Below are 21805 nucleotides of genomic sequence, written 5' to 3'. Positions count from 1 at the left end.
AGCAGTCCAAAGGGTTTGAGCAAGGATCTTGTACAAGAAGACTTGCCCTTATGGAAAACAGTATACTATACATAAAATATGAATAGGGAAAAAAAATGAATTAATTGACATGGAATGTAAAGAGCATCGCCTAAGAGGTAATTCATGCTTAAGATGAAGATATCTATAAAGAAACAAAAAAAAAACAACTAATGTACATGTGATCAACCTAAACTAAACCTAAAATTGCTTCTAGGCAGAAAGCAGTAGCATCTCTTGTTCTAAGAAAGCCTGATCCCTGGAAATGTGTCCAACTTATCCTGTCCCAGTACAAGGCTGGCTGAAATGGGATGGCCTCAACTCTAAAAGCTCTTCTTGGTGAAAGTGTTGCAAGGGATTAGCTGTTTAAAGGACCTGTGACAGCCTGTTAGTCTTGCTGTGTGACAAAGAAAAAAGAGGCCTTTGGTAAAAATGAGAAGCATCCTGATAAATCCAGGTACTTAAAAAAACTGTCAAGGAAATTGCCTTTAACTGAAAGAAGCACTTTGTAAAAAAATAACTTGTGGGTTGCATTTTTACAAATTAGGTATAATCCTCCATTGTGAATTGTTAAAGTGAAGGTAAGAGTTGCTCTTTCCTAAGACTGAGTCACAATTTCTGGCATGTGAACACCTGTGCACTACATCACAGGCAGTCACTGAGAGAGCACTCGTGTGAAGATGGCAAATCACTTTTAAGCACTAAAGAGTGGGTATTCAAGTTAACAATAATATTCATTATATCAACCAAAAAAATGGAAATTAGAAAGGGACAGTGTAAAGACAAATGGAAAAAAGAGGAATAAGAAGAAAAAGGATCAGCAGGAAAAGATGAAAGAAGGGTTATGCGACAATCATGGCAATTTATAATCTTGAAAATACGAAAATACCCACTATAGCTGATCACATCCAAATGTCTGACTCTGAGAACGGAAATTAATTTCTGATGGAGCTGTAACTACGGGATTTTCAGTTTATTAATCTACTGCAATAATGACAGAAAAGGTTGCTAGGTCCTTCAAATAAGCCATGTTCCCTGAAAAGCAGATCACCTTGGAATAACATCACTGTACAGAAAAGTAAAGCCAGGAGAACACTAAAAGCCTTTGACTCTCTCTTAACATCAGACAGGAAGAATGGAAAAACGGACAAGCAAAAAGAATGTCAGTCGACAAAAAGCCTGGGGCATGTTTGTGCACAACGGTAACTGTATTAAAAAATTTGAAGCATTTATTAAAAATGAGAGGCAGCTGGCTGCCAATCTTCATTCATTACAATTGGAAGATTAATTGTATTAATTAAATTGCTAAATAACTGATGACACCAGTACACAGGGCATGCAAAACATCATCAACTAAGGAAATCTGTAGGACACTCATTCAAGGAATTTTTTAACGCAGCCCTGCTTGTTTTGTGACACAGTGACAATTGGGAAAACTGCAAGGAAAATGCTCAAAGATCTTTTTGCTTTGGCCCCTAGAGAATGTCTCAGAGTGGGCTTAGTCCTACCTGATTAGCCCACAGAACTCAGGGAAGTCTGTCTTTCACCTGTAAACAGCTATGATGTAGAATTTAAACATACACGAGAGGCCCTGAGACTAAAGAGACTGCTTCTAAAGTACATGTAGATGTTTGTGTTGGCTTTATTGCCTCTAGATAGTACAGAGAAGCAATAAAAAGAAATTTAAAATAAAATATTAGCATTGGAAATTACACAGAAAAACTGCGACTCCCAATGTATGTAATTCACCCACTAATGACGGCAGTCCCGCTCCCAGACGTGGCAATGAAGAACAACATTAAGAAAAATCGGCTATATATTAAATTGTCACTAATATGAAGCCTAATATACCATCAGTTCCACCTTTATTTTCTAACAGTATTTGTTGCAAGTCCCTCAGTTTGTATTTAAATTAAACATGTCCTGTATACAAACATCTCTAGCCCCTCATAATTTCAGACCTCAGTAGCTGGGATCAATTTTAATAGTCCTGTTGCTTTTCGATGGAAGTTCATTACTGCCCTCTCCTGGATCCATTTGTTAAATGCTGGGTTTTGATCGAACAGCCTCACGCCCTTAGCAAAATGGCCATCTATCTCTACTGCTGTTAGAATACTGGGTACACATGTTATTAATGATCACAGCATAGCACAAGAAAATCATTCAGCTTAGGCTGACAAAGTGTTACTGAAGATGCCCGAGAAACATTTTTAAAATAATCCATTATCATTTTGATTCAGTAAAGTTTTGAAATTTTTGCTTAAAGCCTTAGCACCACAAAGCATTTGCCCTTCTTGCTTAAACAACAAAATAAGTCATACGCAGTTCAATAAAAGTAAAATAATCTTAGATAAAATGGACAGAACTACTGTATGTGTATAGTATTTTAACTACATTGCAAAAACTGAAATATATGGTCAAACTGTTTCCAGACTCCAGGTTAGTACCCAATGTGTTCCCATTACACTTCTATTACAACAAATAAATGTGTTGTTGGCATCTGCAGTGTTAAACAGTTTTTAATGCATTCAGCTATGAGAGCTTTCACATTGGTGGTTTCATCCATACCCACCCATTATATGCTTCACTTGATGTCTAGCCAGGTGATTCATTGCAGTATCCATTACTTTCTTTTAACCCGTTTAATAATCTGGGTCTTGAGTTACATTCTGAAGTTATCATTTTGCCCCCTGGTATTTCAGTACTTTGCTACATTTAAGCTTCCTTCAGTCTCACAAAGAATTAATTACAGGCCCACATGTTGCTAATGCAGCTGATTACCATGTTTGGCAGCGAAGAAAAATTGTTTTTCAGTAAAGTCGGCTCTGCCTTTTCATTATTACTACTAATTTATTTAATTGTTTTCCTTTATATCTACAGACTGAAATACCTTTCAAGAGCAGATTCAACAGCAGTGTCTCACCTGGGATTTGAACCCACAATCCCCCATTTCTGAGCGCCCTAAAATTACTCCACACTGCTCAGCTCTTTGTAACCGTTGGCCTCTGCTTTAGAAACACTCAAATCTAACTAATCTTTAGGACTGAAAAGAAAGTTATGAGGTTTGTCAGTGTACTGCTCATTCTCAGTACTAATAAGAGGTTTACACCTAGCTGGGTCTGGAAGGCAATTATATTTGTTGAAACATTATATTTGTCTACTGCTACAATGATCTTTTCTTTTAGATTTAATATAACGTATAGAAATTTGTATTATTTACACTACACGCTTGATTTTGCACGAACAGTACATACCAAGCAGTTTTACTTTTGACTGTAAACGTAAATATTTGAATATAACAAGCACTGCCTGTAGAAGCATGTGTTATTCATTATGGCCTCCAAATGAAATGTTATTTTATTATTTTGGGTTTTTTTTCAGAGGCACAACAGCACATACATAATCTATAACTTATACAAACGGGAAAAAAATAAAAATTAAAATCAGAAAGCATAAGAGAGTAACACTGTGCCATAAACATACCATAGCACGCATCAGCGCTCTCAAGAGGGATAATGAGTTCATTGCAGTGGTAAATCCAACACATTTAGCTTGACGGTGCAGGCGAAGAGTTACTGAGCTCAAGCCGATTTGCTGAAGGAGCAGATCTTCCCCTCAGTGAGGAGGATCCATATTATTCAGCTGAAGTTAATGCCTTTCTTTGAATTGGACTAGCGTGTTATTGACACAGCTCATGTTAAGAGTTTTCATGCCTCAATAAACTGCTGACAGCATCCAATTCAACAGCACACCTGCAGGGAGCAATCTCCTTGCCTTTCTTCAACATACCTCCTCATCTTTAAGATTAACATCCACCTTCTTGGAACTGATGGCTTTCGTGACGTGCTCGATGTTATTTTCTCGGCAATAATCAAATATGTTCTTGTCTTCCTCCCTAAAAAAATACAAATCAAATAAATCAATATGACAGGCAAACAGAAGAGGCACTAATCTCAGGAAGGACAAGAGCCAGAGAAGGCAGATTCAAGTCAGACTTAAATGAACTGTACACAGAAGATTAATTAGAAAGGAAATCTGAAACGATGATATATGTTTAGAGAGATCTCAATTTCCAGTGTTTACTAGCTGCCTTTAAAGATATATTATGCAGAACAAAACTATATTTGTTATCAGGTGAAAGCATATTTTGAGGCACCTTAAGAGCTGATCTGTCTACTGTTTTAAGTACTACTTCTCTGATAACATGTAAAAAGGTCTGGGAATATTCCCTGTCTTGAACTGATACATGGGAAATATATTAAAAAGCTTTTAAAAACGGGAATACTCAGATAAATCTTTACTAACCGCACAGAATGTTTTAAGACAAGCATAATCACATACTGTAATATTAGCACAGCCTGCTTTTTTTTTTCTACCAGTGATACATCATAAAGGCTCATTCAAACTAATGAGCAAAACAAATGAATCCGGCGACTGTTAAAGACATCTTAAGAAATCACACCATTTGTCCACACTGCCAGAAAGAAAACTGAAAATGAAATGAAAGGTCCAAAAAATTGTTCAAGTTCAAAACATGAATAAAATAGTTTATTTATATAAAGTAAAAGTAAAACATCAATAGTGTATTAGATGTATTTCTGATTAAACTGCATACAATGGTAGCGCTAAGTGTACTGCAAGAGGCTGTCACATATACCAACTGCTGTACCCCTCTACGTGGAATGCACTGAGAATGTACACAGCCCACATTGCTGGGTCTACTGAAAACCTGCTTATAATGCTTTACTGCAATAATTTCTCTGAACTACAATAATGTTTTCTCCTAAATTTAATATAAAGACAAAATTTTGACTGCATATGTCTAATGCTGCATAAATAGTACATACTGTACAAGCAAAAAGGTTTGCTTCTGACAATAAATGTATATATATTGTTATTACTGTTATTAGGCAGAGGAGCACTTTTAGCAACAGACTGCTCCAGCTACGGTGTTCAAGGAAACGTTTCCGCAGGTCTTTCCTCCCGGCGGCTGTCAGGGTGTATAACGCTGCCCTAGGCTAGGACTGTTAGCCCTTCATTTGCTCGTCTATGGACAGCATGGTGCACCATTGTACTTTTTTTTTGGACACTCAATCTGTACATACCTATGCACATTTTGCACATATTTTATTGTTTTTACGGTGCCTATGAGCATATTTTGCACACACCTATATATTTATTTTGTATTACTGTACGTATTTTAATTTTTCGTCTCTTCCGATGTCTGTTTTTGCTTGTCTTGGGCTGGGCTGCTGTAACACATCAATTTCCCTTTGGGATCAATTGTGCACTTTTGTGTAAGTATGTAATCTGTCCACCAGTTGATTCCCACAGTATGACCAACTTCTTCAGTCAAAATCCAAGAATAATAAGTAGTACTAGTATGCATAAAAAGAATTATAATGAATCTTTATTGAATATTGAATATCAGATTTCGATATTTTTTCTGATTAAAAGCCTTTGTGTAAAAGTATTATTGAAAGGAGAAGTTGACCACATTGGTCTGTTAGAGAGCATATAGTGAGGGTGGTCGCTTCAGAGGGGGATGAAACACTATGAGCAGTGTACTGGAGGAGAATATCACTGGAGAGTAAGGCAAATGCAGGCTGAATGTGTCCCCTCAGACGGTGGACAATTTTAGATCTTTAAATTATTGAAAACTCAAGGAAATTGAGTGTTTTTAATGTTTAAAGTGTTTTGATGTAATGTAGTACCCCTTCTGAGGATAAGTATAATAAAGAACTTAAAACCCTATTCTCCACTAATACTCGGAACTTCTGCTATATCTCATGTATCTCAGTTATCTCATGTTCAAAAAGAGCATTTTCTTCACCGAGGTGTGAAGACTATTCTGAGGAGTTGGATCAGACCTGCTATTTCTTTACGCAATATTATGCTTCTAGAAAGATCCACGGTTTGGCTGCCCTCAGCCTTTATCACTACATGGGTGACTTAGGACACTGTTACTGATAAAGTAGCTCAAATGATATGATGTTTCGTGTTCCTAGTCTAAGCATGTTTCTTCATTTTCCTTATCTTTTGATTTTGACTAAAAAACTGTAAGGTACTGTATATTCCTTCTAGAGGAAGTGCATGTTCTCTTATTCTCTCTATTATTGATTCTGTTTCCTCGTGAAACACAAATAAAATTATTGTTTGAAAAAGCACTAACATTTGACCTGATGTATGGGCCATACCCCAGACTCAGAGCAGTGTGAAGTAGCAGTGACATGCACACACTGGACAGCACCATACACCAGTGCCTGTAACCACTGTCCAACAGTGACCACCTTTATAACCCGGAGTGTATTTTCCCATGGGATTTTTATGCAGTTCAGAAATAACACAGTCTTGCAAAAGTCCATGGCTGCTCACAGATGAACATTCAGATCCTTAATTTACTTGTGCTTTAATGAGTATTATTCTCAGGCTGATGAACTATAAAATTAAACTGCAGAAAACAGTAAAAAAAAAACATCGGAAAACAGTAGGATATCACAGTTATGTAGCCAAGGGAGTCTTTAACAAAGCTTAAACAGTAAAATAACTCTCCACATACTGAATAAACTGAAACAGGGTGTTCATTCTGCAATGTGATACACAAGCAGAAGAAGATTTTCACCCTTAAAGCTCACAGCCTAGTCATAAAGGTACAGAATAAAGCAGAAAATAATGAACACAGGAAGGAAACAGATGGAAAGTCCATTAACAGCAGCTGATTTAGGTACAAAAACACACAGCCATTCACCTGGAAGTCAAAAACAAGATCTCAGATTACCTGATAGGTAACCAATGTAATTAGACAACAAAGGGCAAACCCATTCCTAAAATTGGAAATTAATGTTTTCACTTCTAATGTGCTTTACAAGCATCTTGGGAAGTCTTATTCAAACAAGGCTTTTGAACAAAAACAGCAGTCCAGCTTGCCACACAAGTAATGGCATTTTAACTTCAAGGTAGCCATTTGGTGTATTTATGCTTTCTTTGGGGAAACAGAAGTAAATTCACACTTGCAAAACACAGGAGTATGTAGTCTTGAAAAACTAAAAGAAAACGGTGTGTGTCCTTAGAACAATTAATTGTTTTGTCATTTTCTGGAGACAAAGCCTCACACTCAACACTGGTCTTGTTATGACTGAATAAAAAAGTATCATGAACCTTTTAAAAATATCACCAATACAGTGAACAAAAAATATATAAAACACTGGTTACATTTCCTGTAAATAAGCTACACTTGTGCATATTTCATAAGCTCAGGGGTCTCCAAATGTGATCCTAGTGAGCTCCAATCCAGTTTGGTTCATAAGATACCCGTTTCTAAAGATTGTGAACACATGCACATGATTGATCAATTAAACAAGTAATCTGCTCAATTAAGAGAACTTTTGGTCCTTGATTGCTGAAGTGAAGTACTCAAAAGCTGGTCTAGAACAATTTCTAAATGACTAAATTTAACACATCACTTGCTTAAGTGATCTTGATCAAATTTTTTGGAAGTCTTCAGTGGTGACCAAGAAATAGTGCTTGACTGCAGCTCACCAAGATCAGGGCTGGAGATCACTGCACTGGTTATTAGTTTAACCAGACTTGCATAATCAAATAATGTAAAAGACTGTTTTACAATAAATCCCAGGTAAATGACATAGTAGTGAATGTCACTGTTCTGAACAGTTTTCTCCATCTGATGCTTTAAAGTGTGCAAATCCTTAGACAAAACATCAGTTTCGTACAACAAGAGCAGATCTTCAGCAAAAGCTAGATTCCAGCCACTCTGAATTGAACAAACACAGCAGGTTTCAGACCGGGGTGCTCCTGTACACCCTGCACAGATGTGAGCAGAAGTAACCTTTACTATTTTTAATGATAATATTTCTTTATTAGCCCTATACAATTTCTTGCATTAGGAATTCGTCTTTTCGCATACCCCAGCTTTTCTCCATGAGACACAGACACACAGACAGGGAGAGAAGCTTGGGGTCAGAGCACAGGGTCAGCCATCGTACGGCGCCCCTGGAGCAGTTGGGGTTAAGGGCCTTGCTCAGGGGCCCAACGGAGTAGGATTCCTCTGCCAGCCACGGGATTTGAACCGGCAACCTTCCAGTCACAGACGCAAATCCTTAGCCACAGAGCCACCACTCCGTCCCCAGAAGGCTTGTGATACGAAAGTGATCAAGTGCGTTTGACAAAAGGAAACAGGGAGCACCCTCTTAAGACAGCTGGGGGCTTTGCGTTGTTGGGAAAGACCCACAGCAGGGTGCAGTCCCAGTGGGCCGGGAGTCAGCAGGTGGGATGGAAACACCTGTGGGGGGTGCAGGAAGGCCTGTCTGCAACAGTAACTGTTTATATCTCTGCATCCTCTGGGAACCCCCCTTTCCACAGGATCTCTAATTATTTTTTCGCTCTAATCACCTTGTCGCATCAGAGGCTCTGGCTGGCAGGAGGGGAAAGGGAAAAGCTCATTTAGAGAAAACCCATTCTCCCCTCTCCCCTGCTGCCTGCCACGGCTTAATTGCTTTGAGCTCCCTATTGTCTGTTCCAGCCCTCACGTTGGCGCTCTCCAGCAAAAGCGGAGGTGGTGGAGGTTGGCATCTCTGAGGGCAACAGCAGAGGATGAGAGCAGCTCCTGCACCTTCACCCCTCCCGCCACACTCACACAGACGCGCGCAAGCACGTCTCATCAGTTGTGCGGAACAGCTGTTAGCGTGTTTCAATCCAAACCAATCATTGCCACAGGTTTGTCTGGACAGTGGTCCCTGCCGTGTACAAGAACAGGGAAATAACCAGGGAACTCAGTGAAACAGATAATGACTCAAGCAAAAAAAAGCTTTATTTCTGTGTTTCTTTAATAGAGAGAGCAAAATATAAAAGTAAAAATACTGAGTTTCCTGCTACTGCAAACTAGTGTATACAGTATGTACAAATGCAGTAGACCTACACTAAAACATACTGTACTTATACGTTAATATCCTGAAACACTGCAATAGTGAAATGCTGTGGGAATACTGCTAGTTAGTCTAACTGCTAGTTAGACTGTCACATTTTTAAGTCCCTAAGGCATTACATATTCTATTAATAGGTACCAGCAGCGCAAAAAAATGACAAGAGGCAACTGTGATCAACCCCAATATACCAGCAGGAACCACCTGTAAGGTCATTACTGCACAGCTGGGCACCATGGAAGATGTATGGATCTGGTTACAGCCAACAGGTGACTCCGAGATGCCATTAAATGTAGCATCCCCACAAAAAAACATGAGGCCTTGTAAAGGACTGACTCTTTTGGTTGTGGTAGTGTAATGGTCAGTAGAGATTTTATGAGTTTATGAGATTTGGCTGCCCTTGAAAGCCATCTCACAACAATGAATGTTAGGATGAAAATATTTTGAGACTTGTCCACCATCCATTGTTACAACACCAATGTACTGTAGCCCCTTTCAACATGATAACGTTCGTCTCCAGAGAGCAAAGGGTCAGCTGAGACTTTCGTCATCAATCAACATCAGGCCCACTTATTTCCTAAGCAATTGAAATGGTAAGTACGCTGGAGAAATTTAATGCAGACTAGGTTAGAGTATTACTGTATACGCAGCTAGCAAAACAGTGCATTCTAAATACAAGATGGGTAAAACTATTCTCAAACAAGCAACCTGTGAATAGGATTTTGATAATTATGTTGATTCCTCATTATTTTCCTCTAAATAATAAGAATAATATGATGTATACTAAAAACTATTTTTGTGAATCTCTTAAGATTATAGAGGGCCCTGCCCAGACCTCATTTAGAATATGTTCACAATTCACAGCATAAAGAAGCACACAAAAGGTATTGTTAAAATGAATCCATTAGAGTATAGGGATTAGTTTACCTGTAATATTCTTACTTGAAGTATAAAAATGACACAAAGAAATGTGCTAAAAGTCTAACACAAATGTAGACTTTTACTGTATACTCATGTTATTTTGTTAATGGCCTGGGCTTAGTCTCAGTAGTGTTAATATCTGATTCAAGCCAACACTGGGTAAAAAACAAAGCGTATGAAAGGGAAGATTGCATTTCTTGTATTTTCTTGTCACATATGTACCAAGAAGATGCAGCTATCTGAAACGTTAAACAAAGACCTTCAAAATGCTGCTGGCAAACATAAGCATATATTTTGGTTCTTTTCTGTGATGATATGGTACGAATCTTCGTGCACCCAGAATCACATGCAGTGACCCGTACTGTTACCTGCAGCATGGGTTCATTTGTCTCCCAGAACAACTAATCAATGCTGGATGCCATCAATCACACAACTGTGCATGATTTGGGTTTAGCTGCAGAGGCCAACTGGCTGACAGCCTCTGGAGGATTAAAGACATACTGATAAATTACATGACATCAGCTTGCTGCACAGCATGCTGGGAAGGTCACCAGCTACTTTGTCATCTGTTAGTCTGCTTTAACCATTTCTGGTCAAGATTCTCCTGTAAACCAGTGCATCTGGGTGGTGTGTGCTAGTAACAGAAAAAAAGATACCAGCCTTGCAAATGCCAAAATCCTAAAGGATTTACTTGATACTGATATGGTTTCCTGTTTTTAAAATTAAATCCTCTTATCAATTTGAAGTTCTTATCAGGGTACCGGAAGAATACTTTTTAAAGCTCAGATAAAATGTGTAAATATGAAATAACTACTCATGTTTCTTGCACAAGAACCTAAACAAACATGTACAGTGGACAACAATGTCGAATTCACTTCAGTGACAAAGCATGATAAGGACCTACTGCACTGTCATTTTAATGGTTCTGCTGTACAATTAGCCTTTGCCTTTTAAGTTAATCATCATGTTTTGTCAATAATCTTCTAGCAGCTCTGTGAAATAGTACTCTCCAACCTTCCGATTTTCTGAATTTTTGCCTATTTTCACCACTGAATTTATCAGAGCTTCATATGGGTCCTAGTGATATATAAAGGTAAAATAAAGTTTGATGCTTGTTTGATTTATTTCATAAAGTCAACCAAAATCCAATGTCCCTGTGTGAAAAACGTAATGCCCACTTAGATTCCAGTAACTGGCTTCACCACATTTAGTTACAAAACCGGTAACCAGACCCTTCCTGCAAGTGGTTACCGGTCTCTGACGTCACTATGTAGTAATTCCGGCTCATTCCTCCATGATGAACTGCTCTAGGTCAGTAACATTTGAGGATTTTCTAGTATGAACTGCTCATTTCCAGTTCTGCCACATTTCTACAGGGTTTAGGTCTGGACTCCAAAACATTGAATTTGGATCTGGAGCACATATAGAAATGATAATGTATCTAATTTTCTGTGGTTTTGAAACCTTCCACAACACAAGGATCATGGAGATCCAAATGGTGCATATGACTTCTACTCAATTTTAAATCTGCAAGGGGCTTGAAAGTTCTTTCCCATGTCTGTTCCTCTTCAGTAGCAGAAACAAGTAATATCATCCGCCATATCCAAAATGGCATTCACAACGTGTTAATAAACCGGAGAATGGAGTAGGGGTGAGGACTCCGAACTTCCCTTTGGAGGGTTGTGGGTTCAAATCTTGTGTGCTGCTGTTGTAGAACTGAGCAAGGTACTTCACTCAAACTGCTACAGTAAAACACTCTGCTGGAACGTTTGACACCAGGGCGTCATTATAACTGAAAATGTGCTCTCAGTTGTCTACTTGGTATCTCTTTCTGGTAAAATAATTAAATTAAAAACTTGGAATCAACAATGCTACCTCATTTAAGTTGGTACTGGCAGTTAATATTTACAGTTAGCTAATTTAAAACAGGGTTTGAAATTTTAGTTAAGTCTACTAATGATTTTTTTTTCACATTTAAATATATTCTCATTTAGTACTCACTGCAATTATCCTTCTTTCTACTGTTCAGTTTAATTATATTGGTCACAATATCTCATCATCACAATATCTGGAACAACTTCTGTGGTACCAATATACTGGAGATTGCTTCAAAATCATTTCTTCACTAGAAGAATGAGTTCAGGCAGAATTTACATATATACAAATACAGTACATATGATAAAATTTGATGGTGCAGATTATGTATGTATTTGATAAAATAAATTAGACTTAACCATAAAATATGTAGACCACAAAATCCTACAGAACAATGAACAAATGGAGCAACTAGCAATTTTAATTATGTAAATTTTGGACAGTTCATAAATATAACAATAATACAGTCCTGTCAGCAAGTATTTAACAAGTACAGCTGAATTCAGGGAATTATTTTTTAGATTTACATAACTACAAAGCATTATTGTTTGCTATACACAAAAAAATAAAAATATCAACAATTAAAATTGTTCCCTGCTTACTAAAGCTTAAAATTAAAAATCAATTCTGTTTCTACGGCAAAACTTTGACCATTTTCTACACAAAGTCATAAACAAGCAGAGAGGGCGTAATTACTTACTGAAACCACACACTGAATGGGAAGCCTTTAATACCAAGAGGTCTTCTTGTAATGTACTGAAAATTGGAATTCACTCAACCAGTCACTGCAATGATTGGTTACAGATACGCAAACTCCTGGAAGGGCCATTTGTTTAATAGCAGAGAACACTAATTGCCTTTCCTGGCAGGGTTCTCTGGCTATCCCTAAAGCAGACTGCTCCAGCTTTGAATAAGAGGAGTCTGTCATGAGAACTAGCACTTGCTGCACTGAGAGGAGTTTAATTCCATAACCTGAAAAAAGTAATTAAATCCAAATATTTCTGGGCGGCATGGTGGCTTAGCATTGCTGCCTTGCAGCGTTGGGGCCCTGTGTTCAGTTCCCGACATGGAGTGCTATCTGCTAGGAGTTTGTATATTCCCCCCATATGTTTGTGGGTTTTCACCCACAGGTTAATGGACTTCTGGGGAAATTGGCTCAGGTGTGAGTTTGTACGTGTCTGTGTCTGTGTGTTCCCTGTGATGGACTGGCGTCCCATTCAGGGAGTATCTTACCTTGTGCCTGTTATTTGCCAGGATAGGCTCCGGCTCAACCCGAGACCATGAATTGGATGAAGCAGTTGAAGATGGATGGTTATTTCTAGGATCTTCCAGTTAAACAATACAGATAAAAACTGTATATGGTCACATAATAGGAGTGAGTATGGTGTTCCTTACGCAGGTTAAGTTGATCCACATAAACACCACCATCAGCTGAGAATGCTTCAGATGCATCTGAAGTACTACTCCTTGAAGTCACCACTTTAGAACACTGAGTCTACCATTTGCAAGAGGTGGAGTGCTAGCCAGAAGAACATACCCACAGGTATTTTTATTTTTGTGTCTGATAAAGTGTATAAGGCAAACAATATGATTACTGAAATACGTGCATCAGTGTGTGCTGACTTATGTCGTATGTGGAAGTACAGCCTTCTCTTTTCCTATACCACTGCTTTCGGAAGGTTGCCCACAGCTGGATTTCACATTAACTCTGACAGCCCTTGTCTCAAAAATCCCTGAATTACCTGATTGTTTCTTCTTGGTACAGAGAGCTGACCGCTGGTCCTCCAAATCCTGACTTGCGCTCCTTCCCTCTTTTATCAGAAATCTAGGCAAGAAAAAAAGAATTGTAAAACAAGAGGGTAATATGCGTTTTTCCCTTATCTTATAAGACTTTATAACATCACACTTCAGAGCTACAGTATGACATAGGTACATTTCTGTAGTAAAACTAAGATTGGTTTGATCGTTAACTGCAGCTTCTCTTAACACGTTATGGAATCTCTTCAAACTCCTCTGTTCTGCAGATCCTTCATTTTACTTTGACTCGCACCAGTCAGCTGTGCTGTTCTGATCTTCTCCTTCACTGTACCTATATACCATTATTTTCTATTTATTATACTTCTACTTGGTATCATACAACACTTTATTTAATATTATATATATATAATACAATGGACTGACGTCTCATCCAAAGTGTATCTTGCCTTGCACCCACTGCCTGCTGGGATAGGCTCTGGCTTCATTAGATGAAGTGGTAAGAAAATGGATAGATAAATTATATCTAGAAACATAAGGTACCCAAGATGTAGTACTGTAGTATATGTATTCCATTTTGTTGCTATTTTTAGGGTACCTCATGCTTAACATTTTGACATTATTTTTCCTCTTGTTTAAAAACCTTTTTTAATTTGAATGATTTGCACAGATGGGGACAAGGTCTTTAAATGTGTTTTCAGGGCTAAGTGGTGAGAATGAAAAGTAACTCCCAATTTAGAGAAGGCAGCCAAAATATGTCCACCTGCCATGGAGCAAAAAAATGCCTACAGGATTATAAAACCAGAGGGTAATATGTGATGCCGGCAGATTTTTCTCATCACAAAACACCCAAAACATCTCACAGCTTCTGTCAAACGCATTCACAGATAAACTACTGAAAGGCAAACTGAAATTTGTGTTCGCTCGAATTGATTACTGTAATGCTCTACTCACTGGGGTATCTAAATCTACTTTGAACAAACTGCAGTATGTACAAAATTCAGCAGCCAGAATTCTGACCAGGTCTAGTGCAAGTGATCACATTACTCCTACCCTGGAGTCCTTGCACTTGCTTCCTGTCAAATTCTGTGTGGACTTTAAAATCCTCATGCTCACCAATAAGGCTCTGCATGTACCTGTCTGAACTATTATCACCCTACTCCCCACCTCGCAACCTTCGCTCTTCTAATTCTGGTCTCCTAACTGTCTCCCAAGCCCATCTACACTTTATGGGTGACAGTGCCTTCTCCTGTAATGCCCCCAAGCTCTGGAACTCTCTGCCCAATGATATCAGAGAGTCACCTTCTCTAAACTCCTTCAAATCCAGACTCAAAACCTTCTTCTTTAGAAGAGCCTTTACTTAACTGGTTCCATTCTGCTTCTACTTTTCTTAGTACCACCATCCACGGTCTCCTCTATATATTGTAATTGCGTTTTATCTTGTGTATTCTTTTTATTTATTGTTGTTGTCATTCTGTAAAGCGCTTTGAGAAACCACCTTTAAAGGTGCTATATCAAATAAAGTTTATTATTATTACAAATGGCTGCTGATTGACAGGCAATGACAACCTCTGTAGGAAATGCTAACAGAGGGCATCTATGTGATTCACCATCATATAAACCAAAAACAATAGTGACTGTACCACACAGCAGAGATCTGGAGAAGGTGTGGCATGGTTTAAACCAACACCTAATTTAATCGTCACAGCAAAATACAAACAATTGTATTCATCTAATTTTCCCATTGTCTGAATTTTCAAAGAAACCATGTCAGTGTAGTGTAGCTTGATTACCTGCGATGTGATAGAAAAAATTCTGAAAAAATGCTATTTTTTTTAAGTACTGACTGGTACAACCACCAAGATTACCATCTTGAAGAAGAAAGCAGAATAAAAAATCTTGAATGACATATTCCATGAAATCCATCTTTAATATCTTACACAAGTTCTCAAAAGACATAAAAATGTTAGCTTGGTGACAGCCACAACTAAGATTTTGGAACCAAACTGTAAGTCACAGCTCATAGGATCATATGATTAGCACTGTAAACTATAGAGTAGGACTGGGAAATTAAAATTACAATGTTGCTCTGAATCTTTTCCATGGCTACTTAACTGGCAATTCCAATTTGGGTGAGTACACAACAAAATCCAGAAAGCAGGGGACTTAATATGTTCAGAAGTTCAAAAACATAGATCAAACATTTGCATTACTGCTACATCCCAATACAACTTTTAAAGCCTGCTGCTCACCCTATAAGTTATTGACGTAACATTTTTAAACCCAAGATTTCAAAGGGCTGAAGTAAAAAACTCTGTGATCAGAATTAAGATTAATACAGATTTTCTGTATCATGAAAAATAAGCTTTCTATAGGACAGTTCATAAGAGCTCCTTAATAGCGCTCTCTCCAATATTTACAGCTCCTTGCTCTTGAACCTTAAAAGCACGGCAATCTCTCCAGCATATATGAGATGCTTAAAGTGAACTTCCTGGTGGAGGAAATCTGACCCCGCAGTTGCATTTACACAATAATTCATTTTTTTATTAAGGCTTTACAGCAAATGTCGCTGATTCACTGTTTTATCTAAGTGCTGCTTCCAGCCAAAATGTAATGAACTTTAAGCAACCACCAGCATTCCCTTTCATAGTACATCTCTAACTATGTTAAAGCTCCCCATTGTAATGGAAACACGAGGCTTTGTTTGCACTAACACAATCACTTAAAAAAAGAAAAGTTTTCTTCTGTTTTGTGCAGTTTTGAGGCCCGTCAACACATATAGACCTAAACTGCAGTGAGCACTAAAGGAAGTTGTCACGGGATCCGGCGTGCAGTTGATGGGCAGTGACAGTTACATTGTGGGAAAGACCTCAGAGATATGACTGGCAGTGTCAGCTATGACAGGCTTTTATTTCAGACAGCCAAACTTCAATTTAAATCTCCCTTTAGGACAGTTTTAAAGTTACAACATAAAACAATTATCTGCCAAGGAGAGAGCTGGACCTAGAGAGGCCTGGATCCTTGTCAAGCTTGTCTTCTGAAAACACTTCGCCTTTGTGGACATCACTCGAAATGCTGACAGTCAGTCTCTTTCATTTTGTGTGGAAAAGTTAAAGGTCAAGCAAAAAGGCCACCGTCAAACTGATCTGTTTTCTACTACCCGTCTAACAAGATATTTGCTTAAACTGTCATTTTCTACACACCCTCAGAAAAAAAAAAGTACAAAAAAAAACTGTGCAATGCAGCACTGGTAGTACAACAGTAATGCCTCACATGAAATTTCACATCAGAAGCATGGATATGAATCTCCAACGAAGAAATGGGTCCCTCCCACTTCAACAGGGATAAAGAAAACGCTATAATTGTGCTCTAATATTCACGTGCAGCTTATGTTTGGCCATCTAATATTTTGGGGGGAATGTCAGTAAGAGCAACTTCCAAGGTGAAAGTGAGAAAAGCACAGTGAGAGAGATCTGCAGGATGCACTGATAAATCAAATCAAAGTCTATTAATCAAATGCACAATACAGCGTGCAGCGGTAGATGCTGGCAATGAAATGTCTTTTCTGCGAGCTCACAAAATCACAAAATTAAGGTTACGAAAATAAAGTTACACGATAATAGATCAGGACAGAGCTGAATATCTCGGATCACAACACCTAAGTCCGAACCTTTCTCCTAATTCTGTGATGGAGGCTACAGTGCCTTTGGAAGAAACCCATTAAAAATCGCTCCAAAAATCGTCTCAAATGGTCAGCTTAAACGTGTTCTATAGGATTGGATTCAGTGGTTGCAACGCCCTTGACAAAAGCTGGCAGCCCTCTCTCCGAAAGAAGGTACAACAGCAGTTGTCACTGGTTCAAAAGTGGGCAGTTTCGACATTACACTTTCCCCAAGACTCCACGCTGCGTGACAGAGAAGCTTGAGACCTGGCAGGTACATGCAACCTTGCAGTGATATTAATAACCCAAACTGCTCCTCCGCTCAGTGCTGATGCCCTACAAAAGTGACAAATAACAAATAGCTCTGAAAGGCCAAAGTAATCCATTAGAACAGATTTATAAGAGTAAAGCAGAAGATTTAATATATTGTTTTATTAAAAGAGGCAATAATAAGAGTTTAGGTGTACAAGACAACACAATACAATACACAGCAAAATTTCTGTCATGCTTAATTGCACTACAATCATGATTAAGGGAACATAATCCTAAAAAAGGCTATTTCCCACGTAACAGATGTGGTTACTGCACCAAAGGTTTTAAAGAAGACCTCACAGAAAATGGTAACCACATCGTTACAGTACGTCCTGGATCAGATAATGGTACTCAAGAGTTTCAGGAAGGTAGAGCACTCAGAGTGCTAAGTGGACTATGTGGTACACACAAATAATTTGTATGAGAAACAGTAAAAGAATACTGTAAGATACCATATAGCGGGAAGGTTCTTGGATATCAAAACATTAGACAGCAAACCAAGGTCAGAGAATTGTTAAAATTACTGAGCATGCGCCCTATCCCCTTATCTACCCTGAGAAATGTAACGTTACTTGCACACTGTATAGGCTGCTGAAACCCTGCATTCTGTTGCTCTCTCCTGCAGTGGCTCCAATGTGTTGTGAACTGTTTAGGTTTGAAGACAATTGGTAGGTAGTAATATCTTCAATTGAAATCTGAGAGGCTGAAAGCCAGCTGGGCAGTCTATCAATCCAAGAATGTTCCATATTCCTGTTGTCTTAAGAGTCATTCATTTGCCACTACAGTCTAGAACGTGTTGTACATGCTCTATTACATCGTGGTCCACAGATTTCTATAGCCAAAACATAGACAGTTAGTAGACATGTGATTGTTAGGAATAAGTCATCTTAAATTCTAGACTTCAGTCATATTCTATGAAATTATGCTACATAATGAGTGTACTTCTGCAGGTGAGGTGTTTGTTTCTAAGAGGGGAGACCTTGATTTTTAAACAGTCAAGTTTAAAAGCTCCTAATGGCCTAAATGAGCAAAATGATGACACCTTTACACCTTTAACATACAACAAAACGATGTGTTATCTGTTACTCTTAGCTTTCAAACAAACACTCGTTCAGCTGGTTGTCTGTTTCAGATGATCTATTAATTTTGAGTAAGATCAGCAGAGAGCTTCAGCCCTATTTACAAATAGACAAAAACACAATGTTTCAGGTTTTTTTTTGGGGGGGGGGGGGGGTCTTTCTTTGCAAGTTCTTATGCATTTCAAAATTTTAATGCACTCTTTCCAAAGAGATTCTGACTGCTACTGTGAATGAACTTTTTAGGCCCAATTCTTCGAATCTTAAACTTATAAAGATTCTTTTTTTAAAGTCACGGACGTACAAGAAGCACAATAAAGTAGCAATTTATTTTAAAAAACAACACAATTGTCAAGACAAGGCAGATTACTTTTCTCAACTTCTTTATTTTTTCATGCACCCTTTAAGATCTTTTGAAATTCAGTAATTCAATAATGTTACAGATAGTTTGCATAACTGATTCATGTTCATAAAGGTAACAATGTGCCACGTCTGAAATCCAAATATAACAGCATAAATTAGTTGAACTGGAGGAAGACTGCATCACAACTCGTTATATGTACTCAATAGGAAAATTATGAAGAACATTAAACTACAAGAGGCACAGAGACAAATCAGTGACAAATGCCTTGTTCAAGATTCAAAACAATAAGCACTTTTATTCATTGTTGAAGCTGCTTTATATAAAAAAAGCATATAAAAATAATGTATAGTTTCCCAGCTTTAAATCAGGCACAATGCAGAGAACAACCCTAGAGTCTTGAGGAAGACAGTTGTAAGACTTCACTGGAATCCCCCAGTGGAAAGCACAATTAACTACCCCCTCAGCTTTCAAAAACTTGAGCACGATTTTATTTAACTTGAACCACAGACAGATTATGTTCAGACCTGAATCGTTTGCAAAACGCTTACTTTGAGTCCTGCTTATGACTATGCCAAGAGCCTGCAACTCTTGTCTCCATATTTCAAATGTCAATTTTAAATGTTAGTTAAAACTACATCCAGTGATTTTGTGCACCACTGGGTGCAGATTAAAACAAATTAAGGACCACTCAGTCTCAAACATAATGCTTTCACTTAATCTGAGCCCTAGTTTACAACTTAAGATGTTTATGCTTCTATCTGACTGTAACGGACTAACTGCTTATATCTAATATATAAGCGAAATAATACTAAGAAAAATCTTCAGGGTTGATTGCCAATCATCGCCTGTAAATTACCACAAAAACAGGACTGTCGGAAGAACATGTATCATTATTTGGTGCATATAATGCATAATATAATGCACCAAATTAGATCAATGCATTCTTGGGCAGCATAGAAATTGAAATCCACAGAAATTATGTATTCCAAAGGTAATGCAGACAGAGTCAAAGCCTGAACTACCATACCTGTACAAAGTTTTGCAGGCTTAGAAGCATGGCACAGTTCAGATGACAGTAGGACTTAGATACAGTACTTAATTCTTCAATTTTTTTCGGCATTATGTCTAAATGCTTTACATCAATGTCCATTCACCACTTCAGGCTGGGATGCAAATAAATGAATATTTTCTTAACAAATTTCTGAAATGAGTGGCAAGGTCTTCTAAAGTCAGTATAGGGTTTCACTAATGAATATGAATAAGAGGTGTTTCAATACGCCTTTTTCAAATTAACAAATTAAAATAACATTATGCATTCATTATGATGAGTATATTTATATATACACATCATTATCTCAAATTCAGTTCACTGAACATAGCACAAAGGCATAACTGAAAAACTGTTAAAAGACAAAAATGGAAGACATGTTGTGGTGGTAAGGACACTGTGATCTTTTAAAGTTGAGCCCGGAACTGTATCTTTCTAGGGGAAAATTCCCCTCTACTTTTCTGAGGCAAAAATCAAAACAAATCCATTGCTAAGGCAGTCAGCAATCTGAAATTAGATCTTTGTTTTCAGACCCTATTTCCATATCCCTCATGTGGCATTCCAAAAATACCCATTTACAACTTTACACCTCAATAACGCCAAAGAAACACAACACAAGCACAACGGTAGTGAAATTCATTCAGTCTATTGTGTCTGTGGCCCACTGTTCACAAAAGCACCCACTCTGGCAGCTGGAATGGAAAACGAGAAGCAAAGCGTCATTCTTTATTTTCTGAGCCTCTGCTCCTTTGCTGTAACTGTATAATTGTCAGCTGTTACTGTATCGCCGGTCTCAGGTGAGAAGCTGTTATTATAATGGTGTATAATTTACCGGATGAATGATTTCAAAGCAAAGCTCTAAATGAAAGCAAGCCCAAGCATGCATGACAACAAGGCAGTTGCTCAACACAACTGAAAGAAGGAGACTCAAAGCACTTCCTCAAAACCTTCAGAATCGCACACAAAGGGGGTTTCAGTAGCATGTTTCTACCATGCGTGTACCTGGAGACATTACACACAACTACAGTAGTCATCAGCTTATTCTGTTATAGAGCCAGATATCCTCAGATCTCTTAAAGCAAGCAAGGATTCAACTAGACAGTACTGGGATCGATCCACCAAAGATGCTACTGCATATGACACTGCTGATGGTGTGATGCACTGTGTGATGCACTCTTCTGGTTCAGAGATTCCAAACCCTTTTCCTCACAGATCTGCAAGGCACTACGCTGCAGAAGAATCTTTTGGATGAGACTTTAAACCAAGGACCGACCCACATTTTGGACACCACAGATTCATATATTACTATTTACAAATGTGGGGGTTAAACCTCAAGCAAAGGGAGAATCCAGAAAAGGTTTTAACTTCACGGCTTACTGATGTTCCCTCATCTTTCTCTCGATCAAAATCTGAACTGCCCTGCCTCTATTCTACAAGTCAGCACTTAAGAGACATCATTTTCGGGACTTCTTGATAAATAACTTAGAGCGTGCATCCTCAGAGAGAGAAAAAGACTGCATCCAATTTTTTTTTTTTACTCTGTGCTAGCACAACGGCAACAGAAAATAACAGGTTGTGTCCTAGGCTAAACACAGCTAACTTTTAAACGAATAACATTTTCCCCCGGCAATTGTCATCTATATGCCAGAGAAAGATAGACACCCAATCACCATCATTCACATTATGATTGTTCCCTTCCACCTCCAACAATGTTATTCTCTAATTTATAAAATATAATAAACAATGTTACATAAACATAAGTTATTTCACAATGGTATCTGTTTCCATTCATGTTTTTATATATACATAGTGGATTAAATAACATGTGATGCAACA

General features: G+C 38.1%; 1 protein-coding gene across 1 annotated transcript in view; it reads right to left on the bottom strand.

Annotated features, from left to right (window-relative positions):
• The window catches only part of acbd6 (acyl-CoA binding domain containing 6), a 70771-nt gene that overhangs the window by 30002 nt on the left and 18964 nt on the right, over positions 1–21805 (bottom strand). Inside the window, exons 4-5 of the mRNA XM_088927635.1 lie at positions 13496–13578; positions 3808–3913 (exon numbers count right to left, since the gene is read on the bottom strand). Of these exons, the coding sequence (XP_088783761.1) occupies positions 3808–3913; positions 13496–13578 (189 nt within the window). The remainder of the gene's footprint in view (positions 1–3807; positions 3914–13495; positions 13579–21805) is intronic.

The sequence above is a fragment of the Atractosteus spatula genome, chromosome 11, assembly GCF_055471065.1.
Source record: "Atractosteus spatula isolate fAtrSpa1 chromosome 11, fAtrSpa1.hap1, whole genome shotgun sequence".
Lineage (NCBI taxonomy): Eukaryota > Metazoa > Chordata > Actinopteri > Semionotiformes > Lepisosteidae > Atractosteus > Atractosteus spatula.
Note: the sequence above shows the minus strand (reverse complement) of the source record. Positions and strands in the feature narration are given on the sequence as shown.